The 16,879-nt window shown below is 44.9% G+C and overlaps 1 protein-coding gene and 1 non-coding gene across 3 annotated transcripts in view; both read right to left on the reverse strand.

The window, feature by feature from the left end:
* MALT1 (MALT1 paracaspase) overlaps positions 1-8,068 on the reverse strand; it is a 50,376-nt gene extending 42,308 nt beyond the window's left edge. Inside the window, exon 1 of one of the 2 annotated variants that reach the window (XM_029922926.1) lies at positions 7,712-8,068. In XM_029922926.1, the coding sequence (XP_029778786.1) occupies positions 7,712-7,802 (91 nt within the window). In that variant the 5' untranslated portion in view covers positions 7,803-8,068. The remainder of the gene's footprint in view (positions 1-7,711) is intronic. The other variant, XM_029922927.1, reaches the window with a different exon arrangement.
* TRNAK-CUU lies at positions 7,272-7,344 on the reverse strand. Its single transcript has one exon. It is a non-coding gene; the product is annotated as a tRNA-Lys (tRNA).
* Positions 8,069-16,879: the final 8,811 nt, after the last annotated feature.

A 16,879-nucleotide genomic window follows, 5' to 3' on the forward strand; every position in this document is an offset into this window, starting at 1 on the left:
AAAGAAAAACAGTTGTATCAACCAAAGAAGGGGACAAATATACATCTGAAAAATACAGAAGGTGTGGCTACACGGGCTTTAAAATGTGGAGGTCTTCTAGCCATCTCCAACTTAACGTGTCCCGAATCCGTGTCGGACAAGAGCTGCGCCTGCGAGAGGCCCCTCTGTCTTCCATCCCGGCCTACCCCGTGCGTCCAGTTACTCAGGGCGAAAACCTGAGCAGTCCTCCCCAACCCCTCGTTCCCCCTCATTCCCCACCTGTGATTTCTCTGCAAGTCCTGTCAGTTCCGCTTTCCCACGTGCCCCCACCTTCAATGTCGTGATCTGAATCTAAGCCCCCACCAGGTGCTCAGGGAACCGTATTACAGCCTGCACACTGGGTTCCTTGCTTCCAACCAGCAGCCCAAATGTCTTTCTTTTTTAATTTTTTTATTTTTATTTATTTTGAGAGAGAGAGAGCCTGAGCAGGGGAGGAGCAGAGAGAGACACAGAATCCCAAGCAGGCTCTGCGACATCAGCGCAGAGCCCAGAATGGGGCTTGAACCGACAAACAGGGAGACCATGACCGGAGCCAAAACCTAGAGACTGATACTTAACCAACTAAGCCACCCAGGCTCCTCCAAAATGTCTTTTTAAAACATAAATTAATGTATATCATTCCTCTGATAAAAACCCTCAACCGACCTCGTATTGTACTTAGAATCCAAACTCCTCATCATGGTCTTAAGGTCCTACATACACTGACCTTGTCCTCTCCCATTCTCCTTGCACCAGCCATGCGGGCCCTCTCTGCAGAGGCCAGCTACTTCCTACTGGTCTCCTTACGGGTCCCCTGTTGGATCTCCCCATCAGCCCGTTGTTCCCACGGGCTCGGTCTTTCTCATCACCCAGGTCTCCAGCTTCGCTGGGAACCGTCTCAGAGCTAGCTGCCCGTCACCCCCACCTTCTCTATTACATTCACCCCACTTTGCGGTCCTCACGACACTAACCATCTGAAATCCCTGTTTTATGGTCTCCCCTACTGAAACAGAAGCAGCATGACGGGAAGGATCTCATTTGTCTTAGTCACCAGTTTGCCCAACATCTAGAATAGTGCCTGACATATGGGGATAACAGGGAGTGCTCAACACATACTTGTTGCACGAATGTGCATCACTATCACAATAAAAACTACTAGGCAGCGACGTACTGGCTGCTTTATTTTAAAAAAAATTTTTTTAAATGTTTTTTATTTATTTTTGAGAGACAGAGACAGACAGCACAAGCGGGGGAGGGTCAGAGAGAGAGGGAGATACAGAATCAGAAACAGGCTCCAGGCTCTGAGCTAGCTGTCAGCACAGAGCCCGACGCGGGGCTCAAACCCACGAACCATGAGATCATGACCTGAGCTGAAGCCAGATGCTTAACCGACTGAGCCACCCAGGTGCCCCAACTGGCTGCTTTATATGTGCCAGGCATCTTGATCTCTAACCTTCAAGAGAACCATTGAGTTAGATGCTGATTAGATCCATATTACAATGAAGAAAATGAAGTCATTTCCAAGAAGTCATCCAAATTACCCTGAATATAGTATTTAACCTCTGAGACTAATTTTTTTTCCATTGTAAAATGGCAGAACCAGAATGCAACCTAGGTTTTCTTGGGCTTTAAAATCCCCAGGCTTTTGTTAATCCAGTGATTCTTTTTTTTCCTCTTCACCTTTATGAAGATACACCTGACAAATGAAATGTGTATAAAATCAGGGTGTACAATGTGAGAATTTAATATTCAAACACACTGTGAAGTGATTACCACAACTGGATGAATACATCCATCACTTCACATAGTTATTTTCCAGTGATTTTTAAAAATAGTTTATTTATTTTGAGAGAGAGCAAGAGCGAGAGCAAGAGCAAGAGCGAGAGAGTGAGAGCAAGCGAGCATGTGCCAAAGCAGGGGAGGGGCAGAGACAAGGGAGAGACAGAGAATCCCAAGTAGGCGCTGTGCTGTCTGTAAAACCCAACGCAAGTCTGATCCCGCGAACCGTGAGACCATGACGCAAGCTGAAATCAAGAGCTGAACACTTAACGGAGTTACCCAGGCACCCCCCCCCCAACTTTTTTTTAAGGAAGATTTTATTTTTAGGTTATCTCTATCCCCAGCGTGAGATCAGTCACAACCCTGAGATCAGTCATGCTGCACCGAGCCAGCCAGGCGCCCCTCCGGCGACGCGGAAGGCACCTGCTGTGTCAATCTCCCACCACAGCGAGAGGCCGGCAGTGTCCTGCCCCATCGCACTGCTTATGAATTTACCACGGCAAATATTCTCCCGTTACACGAAGAGATAAGAGTGATGTAAATGAAAAGGCTTTCTCCCTACAGTGTCTTACAAAGAAGAGAATGACTCTGATGGACAAAGAGGGCCCACAGGGTCAGAATGTCGTAAAAAGGTATCCTTCCTTTGTGTGGGAGATAAGACTAAACAGTTTATAATGTACATTCTGACTCAGTGGATGCATCTGTCCTGTACCATCAATTTCAGTAGTCTAGTCTTCAATAAGCAAAGCAAATAAATACATGTATTTATTACTTAAGGCTTCCAAGGCACCATGAGACTTGGAAACTGCCCCTGGTGAGTAGTAAAGACAAGAAGTCGCAGTACTCCCATGCCTGAACCACACAGATTTCCTTCCTCCCCCGTAGCGCCGTGCGGCAGGGGGCCATGGTCAACCTGTAACCACCCTCGCGCAGCGCCCACTAGTCAGAAGGTGCCAAACAAAGGTGAGGACTGAAGACGGCACTTGCTATGGAGGGCGTACCGAGGCGAACAAATGAAAGTTCTATTTGAAAGGGTGAATACACGGCTTCCTGGCAAACATCTGCAAAGATAACAGATAACATCTGCAAAGAAGTCTAAGAGGTTACTTGATTTCCTGTAAGCCGGGAAGAGTCTGAACTAGGTATGATGGAACACGAGGATGGCGCACTCGCACACACCGATGTAGATCACAGATTCGGGACACTGACCGATAAAATGCAAAACCCTGCTGGAATTCCAAAACATGAATTAGGGTGATTCCTGACAGAACGACCCACTGTAGCTTCCCTTTACATTACTGTCTCTCGAGATGCCTTTAACTATTGATGTCATTTACAGACAGCTACTCCGGGTACAGAAGTATTGTATACACGACGGTCCATCTGTTTTCGAGACCATGAGCCAAAAACTCCTTTCCAACAGCTTCTATCTAAAACTCTTCCTCCAAGCTATTCTATGTACTTCTAAGCTATCACTGAAAAGTGGCTCATTCTGTCCCAACATAAATCCCATTTCTCTCCCTCCACCGGTCTCCCCCCAGCACAACCACACCACGTCCATGTACGTCCCTCTTACGAGCCAGGGTACATTTGCACCTACACTGGCTGAACCCCGTCTCCTCATCATACCCCTTCTTCTCCGACATCGGCCACTGACCCTGGACCCCGTGGCGCATACACACCTCCTTTCAGACCTCACCACTCCCTTTCCACCTTTCCTCCCTTTTCCCTTACCTTTACTCCCATCCATACCACTGTTGCCTCTTTTCACTTCTTGATGTTTTCCCTTCAAAAATTTCCATCACTCAGGAAACATGAAAAGTTCTCGTGAGATCTAGGAGTACTTTGTAATTTGGCAAGGACAGAAAATTGCAGTTGGGTCAAAGAGGCAACAGGGGTAATAATTCATCACCAAGGTTCTCAAATAGCCCAGAAATTTCCTAGCATGATAGAAATGGCAGCGAGTCCAGGCTGGGTTCTGCAGACACGGGCTCTAATCTACTTCTGACAATACTTCTGTGACTCTGGCTAAGTGATAACTGCTGGAAATCTCATTCTCCACATAAATGTGTGCTCACACTTAAAATTTAAATGTTCATAATGGCACAGTTTTGTTCCTTCACAGAACTATAAAAATAAGACGGTTCTGAGCTAAAGGTATTTTGGAAATGAGTGAGTAATATTCAACCATCTTGGCTCCTGTCTTAAAGACAATAAAAAGAATAAAAAATAAAATTCTGATATCAGAAACATAACAGTAAGTATGCTACAAAGAATTAAAAAGAAAAAGTGAAGTGATGCGAAATAAAAAAGGTGTGGGGCAAATGGAAAAGACACCACTGAAGAGCTCTCCGCCAGGTGATACATACGGAGACTGAAGTACCGTTTATATAGAGAAGGAAATAAAATAACACCACAAAATTGAAGTTGGAATCTGGGATTCATCTACTAAAACCCACACATAAAATGTTCATTCTCTCTAACTACCCCCCCTTGTCTAGGCTCTGCTTCACCACTTCCGGGTCAGGACGTCACTTCCTTGGCAGCCATTTTGTCATCTATAGAACTACATAACTGATGGAGCCTGTAAGTCACTTAAAACAGAAAAAACACAAACATCCTCAACTGCACATCTAGGTCCATCATTTGTGAAGGATACAAATGCCAATACTGGTTCCTTGGTATCAGGGGTTTTGGTCCTTTAGTGAAAAAAATAAAGGTCTAAAAAACCATTATAGACCTACGGTTCAAACAAAATCAGCACACGCTCAGCGCTGCCACTTCCCTCCAATTCCCACTGAGATGACCAAAGGAATAAAAGAGAGAAACAATCAGTGTTGGGAAATGGAGACGGGCACCATCCACACACAAAAACTGTAAGCAATTTTTCTAACATGAGATACAGGCCAGGTAAGCTGGGAGTGGGGAGCAGCTGGCCAATCCATGGGTAGGACGTGATCACTGACAGGTTTGTCTTTCTTGTTAGACCATGGACCGTCCCTAGGCAGGAATTCTGGTTTTAAGCATCTCTGAATCAGTTTCAAGCGCAACGCCTGGAATAGCAAAGGCACTGATTTCTACAGGATTATACGATACACGAAGTGTTTACTGAATGAATAAGTAAAATCCCCAATTAAGTTGATTTTTATCAACTTACCTTCTTAATTACCACAGTTTTAATTTTCAATATTCTTATTAAAATATTAAAGTTTTCTCTCTAGTTCTTTTTTCTAAAATTTATTTATTTTGGGGGGGCGGGGAAGGGGCAGAGAGAAAGGGAGAGAGAGAATCCCAAGCAGGCTCTGTGCTGTCAGCGTGGAGCCTGATGCAGAGCTCTATCTCACAAGCTGTGAGATCGTGACCTGAGCTCACACCAAGAGCTGGACACCCAACCCAGGGACCCTTCTCTAGAATTCTTGTATTTCTTTATTCAGGTATCTGCAAATATAGTTTTAGATTATTCACATAAAATGTACATGGAAAGCTAACAATAAATTATTTCTTTCCTGCAATTCTTGAGTTCTATCAGATCCTAAAATATGTCCTCTTATATTCAGCACTTAATATTCAAATAACAACTGATTCCCAGTGGATACTATCTGGCTAATATGACACGAAACTTCACAGAACCAGTGCGTAAGCGTTAACATAAAAATGTTAACATCGTAACTTCTTTCCTTTCTCTGTTTCCCCCTCAAATGCAAGAAAGTCCCAGGGGACAACTCTCCAAAAGCTCGCAGGCCAAACATCAGACTGATCAGTACAGGGGAGCATCCCAGTACTGTGCGCATCCTGCTACTCGGAGCAGACATGGCCTATCGAACAAGCTGAGATTACTGATGCTCAGGTCGGCTCTGGACTCACTGTTGGGTCGTCAGAAGTCAGAATCTAAACTATTGTCAAAAATTTCAGGCAGATCGTTACACATAAATAAACATATGACTCAATTTCAGTAAAGCCCAGTTTTGTGCCTGGGAAGCTTTGAAAACTCGAAAGCCCAAGACCTTGGGCCAGTGGCCCCAGCCCAAGTCCTGAGATGGGAGGCGTCATGTCACCTAATTCCTAGGGGTCTGCCAGGGAGAGAACACTTACTCTCATTTTATAGACTTGGCAACCAAGTCAGAGAAACTTAGTGTGATTACTGAAAAAGGTAACGAAACATGAAAGTTATATTTCCTCGCTGGAGAGGTTTCTTGCGTTTTCAGAGGCCCTGCTACGGTATTCTAGGGAGGACGAGAACTTAGCAGCTGAGTGCCCCAGACTGGCAGATGTCACTCGTCACCACTTCTGGGTCCCATCCCAGGCAGTGGGGATATAAAAGTTAATGACCGTCACCTCACGAAGAAGTTCACGGATTGGTGACGGACAATCTCGCCCAGATGCGGGTCACGTTAGCAGTGGTGATTTCCACCCAATCCCTCCTGGGAGGAACAGGTGCGTCATCAGAATGAGTGAAGGACAGTGACTCTTCAGATTGTTTCAGGGACAAAGAGGAAGACAAGAAGCAGTCAGCGGGTATCTTGAAACTATGCAGAAAGTCACTCTTGGAATGAAGCCAGTAACGAGAAAGGAAAACAATCCAATTCCTTGAAAACACGGTCTCCGGCATCTCTTGAATTCAGCCCAACCTACTTTGAGACTTTTCCATTAGAATTTATTCCCTTTATTACACCGACTGAGTTGGGGCTTCTGGTAAACAAAGCTGACTGCAAACCACTACCATGGGTCCCTAGTTCCTGAACCCTAGAACTAAGTAAAAAATACGATCTGAATTATAATTTGAGGTTCCTTGTGTTAAGTTAAACATATTATCCCAAATAACCTGGCTGTGTAATAAAAACCGCATACTTCAAAACCATGTGGACAGAGCGCACGAGTCCTTAGCCCATGGCCCTCCTAATCGCGACTGGCCTCTCTGCCTCTAGGGGGACCCGGAATGGCAAACTGGACCCTGAGGAGGAGGGTCTGCAGGGCTGCTGCCACCAAGTGACTTAGCTCGCATGGTCTCTCTGGCCTGACGTGACTGCCAAGGACCAACTCCATGTGTGTCGGGGGGAGGGCAGGGGGCAAGGGCGGTTCTTATCTCTCACACCCGACCCTGGAAGTAAATCTCACTCAATATGGGCATATTCAGAAAAAAAATCACAGTTGAGTCAATCAACAATTCAAACGCATCATGTTGGTAAAATACTTACATAATAAACATCTGTCATATTGACTTTATCTCCTTCATATAAATACATGCATATCAATAAATATGTATTTATTTTTTGGCTGCACTATTTCTTCCTTCCATTCTTCCTTCCTTCCTCCCTTTCTTTCCATAATCTCTACCCCTAATATGGGGCTCAAACTCATGATTCCAAAATCAGGAGTCACAGGCTCTACCGACTGAACCTTAGCTGCACTATTTTAACATAAATTATAGAACTCTTACCCCTGAATACTTTACAATGTTTTTTAAGTAGGCTCCACACCCAATGTGGGGCTTGAACTCACAATCCTGAGATCAAGAGTCTCATGCTCTACCGACTGAGCCAGCCAGGCACCCCATCCCCTAAATACGTTAGTATGCATGTCCTTGGAATAAAGACGTTCTTCTACAGAACTACACCACCATTGTTACATGATCATTTGCTCATTTCGAATATGCATGTTAAATCCAAATTGTTTTACTTGTCCCCAAAATGTCTTCTATCTAGTTGATGTTTCTGAACCATAATCAAATTGATGTTTATTTTACATGTTCAATTTGCTTTTTATGTCTTCTTTAGTCTCAACCTGGGGAGGAAATGAGGCTCCAAATGTTTACATTTTCCAAAACTATTTCACACAATTCACTGTCCAATGAGGTATCTTCCTCTAAGTTTGATTCCACGAACTCCTGGGGAATGTGCCTCAGAGAAGAACCTACCTGGAGGGCTGAGAAGCGGAAGAACTTCAGTGTGCTCCATTGCCTGCAGGAAGTCACTCAATTCCGTGACCGTACACCCTTTCTCACCCATTAGCTTCAGCAAACACAGGCTTGGGCTTCCTTCAGGCTCCAAGACCTTCAGAGAACACTGTTCCAAGTCCAGACAACTGCAAACAACAGATTTAATTCAAGTCAGCAACCGTTTCCAATGCGCTACGCCTGCTCTAAGTTGGGCACGAGTGCAGGTGTTACAGGGACTAAACCGCGAGGCGCTGAGTGGTGAAACGTTATTGACATTATGAATGCGACTGTCCTTTCCTCCTCCTTCTGCCTTCAGAGGGGATTCCTCTCTATGCCTGTCTCCAGATCTGCTCCTGTGACTACTAAATCAGACGATGAGAGAAATCTTAAAACAGGGAGTGAGAGAAATTAGCTTTGATACTAATCAAAATTTTTACTTTGATTTGGGAACAGGGAATAAAAAGATCAGATACATTTCTCTACTCTTTATTGCACTTTTATAAAGTGTAATATGACCCAAGACAGAGGCACAGATCTTTGAGACATCTTGAAAAATGAAAAAACTTTAACATACAGTATTTTATATTCGCAAAGGATTGTCCCTATGTGTGTGATCACGTGAATAAAGATACAGAACAATGTATGTTCTGCATGATACCACTTTTATTAATATGTGTTTTTCTTACAGGTAGAGTTAACTCTGAAAAGGTAGGCAGGAACTAGTAGTAGTATAAACCCTTTATACTGTTGAATTTTTACATGTGCTCATTTTTTCAACAACTTTTAAAAGACTATCAGTGCTACTGACATTCAAAGTACAGTACTTTTAAGCACCTAAAAAATACTCTTAACATGGGGGGAGATAAACTCTGGTCTGAGGGCCAAACCCACCCAGACACTCGATTTTGTAAACAGTGTTGTCAGCATACGGTTACTCTTATTCACATCTACCTTCCCAAACATGGACATATGTGTTATTTAGCTCCTTATGGAAAAAGTTTGCTGGGGCGCCGGGGTGGCTTAGTCGGTTAGACAGTCGACTTCGGCTCAGGTCATGATCTCACAGTTCATGAGTTCAGACCCTGCGTCGGGCTCTGTGCTGACAGCTGGCTCAGAGCCTAGAGCCTGCTTCGGATTCTGTGTCTCCCTCTCTCTCTGCCCCTCCCCTGCTCATGCTTTGTTTCTCTGACTCTCAAAAATAAACAAACATTAAAAAAAAAAAGTTTTAAAAAAAAGAAAAGGTTTGCTGACCTCTGCTCTAAAAAATCTTTGTCTCATCCTTTTGTGGGAACTATCTTTTTTAGTATCACCATTTAATGTACATATACCATTTCCTTTTCGATGTCATTGTCTCCAGTAGGTATATACAAGGTTAGAAAGGTTAAGGTCAGACTGTAGTAGGTCACAAAAAATGGGACAAGGAGTATGGACTTCAACCATTTTATAGCAAGGGAAAGCACAAGAATGAAACATGCAAGAAAAGGGGCTCCTGAGTGGCTCAGTTGGTTGAGCATCTGGCTTCGGTTCAGGTCATGATCTCGCAGCTCATGGGTTTGAGCCCCGAGTCAGGCTCTGTGCTGACAGCTCAGAGCCTGGAGCCCGTCTTCTGATTCTGTGCCTCCCTCTCTCTCTGGCTCTCTCCTGCTCACACTGTCTCTCTCTCTCTCTCTCTCTCTCTCTCTCTCTCTCTCTCTCTCTCCTGCTCACACTGTCTCTCTCTCTCTCTCTCTCTCAAAAATAAATAAAACATTAAAAAAAAAAGAAAAAAGAAACATGCAAGAGAAGAAAAACAATAAAGTAAAACCAAACCAAACAACAACAAAAAACCCCCAACAATCTTCTCAAAGAGACATAACTGACAAGGGCCCAGCAAAGCCTGAGTCGTCTCCATAATATCCTGTGGAATTTGCACCACACGCACCTTCAGGCAGACCTTTCCCTTTCCTAGCACTTTAAATTATTGCCCAATACGACCTCCCGCCCCTCTGTGAGGTTCGCCCAGACCACACGAGTCCTCCAAACACACTTCAGACACAGTCTCCTGATGGTGCTTTTCTTATACAGCAAAGGTTGGCAAATTTGTGCAAAGTGGCAGAAAGTAAATATTTTAGGCTTTGTGGGCCATACAGTCCACTTCGTGTTCTTCTTTCTTGTCTTTTGTTTTATAATGTTTTAAATACAAAAAACTGTTCGGAGCTCATAAACTTGTAGCGGCCCTACCCTGGCTCTCAGGTCATTGTTTGCAGACCCCTGTTCTCAAAGTCTCAGTTGACACAATTTTGCCTTGAAACCATGAGCTTTTCTTTCATTCATGTCTTCCGTACCTAATTAGATCACACAGAACTCCTTGAAAACAGAAACCCTGTTTTCTCCTCAATACTTAACTCCTCAGTACTTAAAATCCATCTTGCCTATACTAGTTACTCATGACGGAGCAACTACTGAGTGAATTTCAATCATAACTAAAAAGGCTGGAAGCTGGAGAAAAGGAAGGAGGAAGAGGATTAAAGCTGGGGCAGGTGCAAGGTCAGCAAGTTTTCAGAGGACTTGGAGTATCCTTAACCCACATGCATTTTGACCAGTTTTATGAAAAGGCTACCGTAGCATTTAGATAGTGGTCACTCAAGATTTATAATTCTGTAGTGAAGTCGGCAATCTCATAAATTTAGGAAAAAAAATATACCCAGCCAAAATAATTTCAATAGCAGGATCACCTATCTCACAGGATTCTTAGAATTAGATACTCCATGCCCCAAGCGCTCAGCACAGCGTGTGGCAAATAATAAGAACTCCATAAAAGTGAGTTCTTCTTATGCAATAAAAATACGGAGATCTTAAAAGAGTATCAATTTCCTACTCATGCTGATTTCTGAAACTGTTTTAGCTTTTCCTTAAAAATGCTTTTGAGTACTTCCTAGTTTGGTAACCTGACCATGTCCTGCGAGGCCTCCTGTCTCTGTGCTCACTAGATACTCTTTTCCAAGTGTCTGAGTTAAATGAGTTCATTCGATACTCTATTTTTGTGAAATGTGAAGCATCATAATGTAGGTTAACCGGTTCCAAATTCTGGTGTGTACAACATAAGACCGTCCTGTTGTCTTTAAGATGGTCTTTCCTATTTTTTCATTGTTAAAGTGTCCTTTCTTTTATGGGATCATGGCGTCTGTGACAACAGCAACAACAAAAGCTGCAGATACCCCGCTGGTCCCCGGTGTTCTAAAATTTTCTTTTGTTAATCCCTGTAACGTCCAAGTCGAGGTACCAGTATTAGAGATAGCATGAAGATCGCCAATTTTTTTTTAGAGAATTAGAATGTGAGATTTATAAAAACAAAGATGCTGTATGCTAAATATAATGGGTTTTTTTATGATTCGGAGAGGCTATCAGAATTGGGTATGTCTCATCAGATGCAACCAAGTGATGCTTTGATGTTTATGCAGATATAGAAAAAAACAAAAAACAATTTGATTTCTTTCTTCCAAATGAAGAAAGGTAAAACTGAAGGAGACGGAAGTTTCCAATACAAGAGGCCCAGGAGAAAAACAAGATTCTGTATCTCCTTTTCTTTTTTACTGATTTTCCGCACGGGCACTGGCTTGCAGCGGAGAGGATGCTTACACATACCCAGGCTTTAAATCTTTCCTTTTTTAGTTGCATTCCTGTAAAGACTGTGCTTTGAAGTGGTTTCTACCAGCCCTAATTTGGAATTTCTCATTTCAGTTAAAAGACTATTACTGAAACAAATGGGTTTTGCTTTTAGGGGCTCCTGGGCGGTTCAGTCCGTTAAGCGTCTGACTCTTGATTTCAGCTCAGTTCATCTCACAGTTCGTGAGTTTGAGCCCCACGCAGGGCTCTGCATTGACAGCAGGCTCTCACTCCCTCTTGCAAAATAAGTATTAAAAAAAAAGACTACTACTGAAACAAATGGGCTTTGCTTTGAAAAATATTTATATTTATCTTCACTTCAAAAAATATATCATCAAATAAAACACATTTTACATCCCTCAGGGTATGAATGAACCATGGCATTGCTTTTATGTTCTTTTGCTTCTCTTCCTGGAACACTTACTCTTTGGAAGAATCTTTACTTGTTAATTCAACAACTACTTATTGATCATCTAAAACAGGCCAATCATTTTTCCTAGGTATTGAGGTTACTGGAGCAAACAAGACAAAATTCCCTTAACATTTTGAGTTTTTCTACAGGAGAAAATATATATGTATCCATGCACAGGCAAGCAGAGGTGTGCGTGTGCCCATCCAAGGTCATAGGTGCTCTGGAGAAAAACAAAGCACAGCAAGGGGACAGGCAGTGCTGGGGCAGATGGACGTGAACATTTTAAATACTGTGATCAGAGAAGCCCTCCCTGGAGGAGGGGACTTGTAAGCAAACCCTTGGAGGTAAAGTAGTGAGTCACACACTTCACCTGTGGAGACCATCTCACGCTGAGGAAATAGCAAGGACAAACACCCTACTGTGTTCAAGCCAAAAGAAAGCAGGTGCAGCAGGAGTAGAGAAACGGAGGAAGATAACAAGGTCCAAAGTGAACTGGTAGACAAACTGTGTTTTGACCCTGAAACAGAAAAGCAATTGAAAGGTTGTGAGCAGAGGAAGGGTGAGACCTGACTGAATGTCTTAAAAGAATAATTCTTACAGCTGAGAACCGACCAGGGAGAGGTGGGAGGGTGGGGGAGGAGCAGGAGGTCTAGGCAGCTATTGGAAGGATCCAGATGGTGGCCTGGCCCAGGGCCCAGGGCAGCGGAGGTTGGATCCCAGATGCACACTGATGTGCAGCGGCCGAGGGCTGCTGATAAAATGGATGTGGTGTGAAAGCAGAGTCAAGAATCACTGCGAAGCGTGGGGCTTGGGGGATGGGAGGGGCTGCCATTTACTGAGATGAAGAAACCTGCACGAGAGAGTTTTGTGCGGAAGACACACTGACTTTTGGATGTGTCACGTTTAGGCTATCTTCTGTCATTCAAGAGAAGATGACCACTAGGCACCTACAAGTGTGAATCCGGGGCATTCAAAGCAAAGATACGGACCAATGACGTGCACCAAGAGTCATCACCGAAATCGGTATAGGACAAACCAAGAAGGGGATCGGGAGAAGTCGTGTAGATAAAGAGACACAACGCCTGAATCCTATTCTACAGAAACTTCGTGAGGACAGAAGGCTGTGGGGAAGAGGGTCATATGTGATGGTTTTCCTCCGTCCGTCACACCGCCCTGGGCTGAGCGCCCTTCTGCACGGCACTTAGGCAGCATCAGAGCCTCTGGAAGCTGTCACATTCGGGGCTTCAGTGTTCAAGGTTATGCAGCTTGGGCTACCTAACACTCAGAACCTGCACCCGTCTACACTGACGGTAGAGGTTGTCCAGTATCAGATGGGTTCAGAATGGAATTAAGGGCCGAGTTTGTGTTCAGGGGATTCCCATAGGCACACGGTCGTGGGAAACTAAACTACATGCCAAGACTGACTCAGGGTCACCCACAATCAAATGAAAACATTTACAATTATTCCTTATCCCCGACGGACAGTTCAGCATGGACTCTTGCGGTCTATTTATTAAATTGTCATCTAGTTTGAGGAGACATGTGTAGAGCGAGAAAAAAGTGAAAAGAAACAACAGGCAAGATTCTAGTGAAGAAGTCCACATCCTCATGGGAACTGTTATCCACCAGGACCCTCGCACTTTAATCCCTCGGTCTGACCCTAGAGAAAACTACCTCCGGGACTTTGTGCAACCTGGACGCTCTTTTCTCGTCAGTATGAAATTACTCTGAAATAACTCGTCTAACACAGAGTAAGCATCGCCCACTTACCTCGTCCCCTCTGCTGTCCCTTTTGGACCCCCAGGTCCCCATGCTACACTTTCTGTCGTCATTGTAATTTGGATTTTAGTAGGTATGTGATGTAAATTTTCCCCAGTTTTCTTTCTTTTTTAAAAATATATTCATTTATTTTTGATAGAGCATAAGCAGGGAAGGGGCGGAGAGAGAGGGGGGCAGAGGATCTGAAGCAGGCTCTGCGCTGACAGTAGCTAGCCCAACAAGGGGCTCGAACCCACGGACTGTGAGATCATGCCCTGAGCCGAAGTCGGACGCTTAACTGACTGAGCCACCCAGGTGCCCCAAGGTGCCCCGTTTTCTAATCTGCGGGGCCACCCCCACTTCCGACCACCACTCACCTATTCTGAACTCATCTTCCCATCCTCGAAGGCTGGTGGAACCCCACCGATTTCTTTTTTTTTTTTTTAATGTCTTTATTTTATTTTGAGAGACAGAGCAGAGAGCGAGCGGGGGAGGGGCAGAGAGAGAGGGAGACCCAGAAAATGAGCAGGGTCCAGGCTCTAAGCTGTCCGCACAGAGCCCGATGCGGGGCTCGAACCCACGGACTGTGAGATCATGACCTGAGCCGAAGTCAGACGCTTAACCGACTGAGCCACCCAGGTGCCCCACCCCCCCCACCGATTTCTTTTCAGACTTCTCACCCCAGAAGTGTGACATTCCATGAATGCACGCCCTTTGCTTTCTCACCCCAGAAGTGTGACATTCCATGAATGCACGCCCTTTGCTGCGCCCTTTGCTGCTCGTCACATCTTGTGAGGCCACGGCCCTTTCCTCTTCACCACCTTCGCCAGCGATGTGGCCTCAAACTTTCCTGTTACTTTGCCAAGCAAACCACTCTGGAGCCTTCAGCAAAACTTGACCGAAGGCATGGGGCCGGGAGTGGGGGTGGGGGGACACTGGGCACCTGATATCAGGTATCCATGCTTCCTGGGTGGCAGGGCCTTGCCTCCTTTTCTTTCCTCCACTGCCAAATTAGGAGTCCTCACTCCCAGGGCCTCAGAAAAACCCAGAGCCTTCCCTAACCAGAGTACTAATCACAAGCTAACCAATCACCGATGTGATGACCCGACCCCCAAGGAACACAACTTTTTACATTGTTGTTAAGTCTAGAAATTCAGAAATCTACATATCTAGCATAACAGTAGTTTGCATTTTCTTTGCATAGTCCCCTCTCCCCAAAAGAAGCATGTTTGTTTTTTCCCTAGAACAGAAAAAAAAGTGTGCTGTCTGCTCAATTTTGCAAGTTTACCACATTTAAAAAAAAATTTTTTTTTCAATGTTTATTTTTGAGAGAGAGAGAAGGGGATGGAGAATGAGTGGGGGAGGGGCAGTGAGAGAGAAAAAGAGAGAGAGAAAGAGACAGAGACAGGATCCAAAGCAAGTTCCAGGCTCCGAGCTGTCAGCACAGAGCCTGATGCGGGCCTCAAACTCATGAACTGTGAGATGGTGACCTGAGCTGAAGGGGGACGCTAACCGACTGAGACCACCAGGCGCCCCACAAGTTTACCACTTAATTCCAACCTCACATCGTTACTCCACTCTGACCAAAGAACCCCAAATCCTCATGCCTCTCGTTTAACCCCAGACTCTGAAACTCGAGGTTGGTGGGAGGGTTAAAGTAGATAATGCGTGTAAATGCTGAGTGTACTGCTACACACTAAGCGTTCAGTAAATGATAAAAGCCCATCATTATATTGTTCACACCCAACATAGCACTTAACAAGTTATCTGTGAATGTCCCAGGGTAAGGGTCCACTGGTATATGAGTCTTTGTGAAAAGGAACTAAATATCTGTGATCTTTTTATCTTCTGGAACTTCTATCAAATAATAGGCCCTCAATAAGCACAATTCTGAATGAATGATTCCCCTCTCCATTCAAAAGCATTTATAGTGTCCAAAACAGGTTCTATGCATAACACACAGAATCTTAAGTGACGTCTCCCGTTCTGACGGAGTTCGTAAGAAAGTGCACAAACAATTATAGTACAAGACAGTGTTTAGTCACACGAGAAGTTAAAAAAACTAAGGGGTTCACAGGCAGACTGAAATCCTAACACCGACAGAGAGGAGTGGTGCTAAGTGTGCTCTGGGCACGCCCAGGGCCATTCCTGGGGTCCTGTCACAGGATCCACAAGGTCCGAGCGGTTTTTCATAGTAACACTAAGATGTTACTTACCGTTTTCATCCCCTCTCTGAGAAAGTGCACCCTAGCATTGTGCCCAGTGTAGCACGACCAGTGACAGTGCACCAGACCCCATGCAGAAGCTCGCAGAAGCCGGCTCTCTGCAATTAGGACACAGACCGTCAAAATGTAAAACTATGCCACTTTTGTAAATTTTCTTTGTTTTGGAAAAGTCTGTTTTTCCACAAAAACATGTAAGTTAAAAAATGTTTATTTACTTATTTGAGAGAGAGAGAGAGACAGAGAGAGAGAGAGAGAGAGAGAGAGAGAGAGAGAGAAAGTCCAAGCAGGCTCTGCAATATCAGCACAGTGCTCAATGGGTGGGGGGAGGGGGGCCTGGGGAGGGGGCTCCATCCTAGGTGAGATCATGACCTGAGCCAAAATCAAGAGGCACCCAGAACATGTAATTCTGTCAACATGTAAAATGGGCTATTCTTTTTCAAATAAGTTACTCTCTTTAAAGTTTCTGACTTTCAATTTTTAATATGGTAAATATCAGTGTACAGGACACGTATGTAATGCAGAGAGACCACATTACAAACTCGCAATCACTCTTGAGAGTGTAAAGAAGTCCTGCGCCCAGAAGTTCGCAGTTCCAAGCCTGGTAAGACAAAAACAGTTTAACTTGTGGCTACGGGTTCACGGTGAAGTCAAGAAGAGAACCTGGTAAGTTGGTTTGGAGGAAGGTGGTGAGTTTAGTTTCAGTCTTCCCCACCATCATGCTCTCCCTATATAAAAACCCAAGAAATCCTGCACCCAAGCCCTTCGCTCTCCTACCCTCCTGACCTACACTGCCCCTTGCTAACTTTGCGTAGGTCGTCCAGGTCTGTGCCCGTACCCCGTTCTTTCCTGGGAGTCCTTTGGGATGACTGCCCCAGCCTAGCGCTTCCCCGACAGCGTTCTGGCTCTCCGCAACCCCCTGGGTCGATCTCCACTTCTCCCTTCCAGCTCCAGGGGTGGAGAGACCGCCCTCCACTCTCCGGCATTCCCACGACTTTCCCGACCAAGATCTCCGCTCTGCGCCCTTCCACCCGGGCGACCCCGCCCCACCCCGGCGCCCGGAGCGGCGGGCCCCCAACCCGAGTGCCCGCGCGCTCCCTCCCGCGCCCC

This window comes from Suricata suricatta, chromosome 14, assembly GCF_006229205.1.
Source record: "Suricata suricatta isolate VVHF042 chromosome 14, meerkat_22Aug2017_6uvM2_HiC, whole genome shotgun sequence".
Classification (NCBI taxonomy): domain Eukaryota; kingdom Metazoa; phylum Chordata; class Mammalia; order Carnivora; family Herpestidae; genus Suricata; species Suricata suricatta.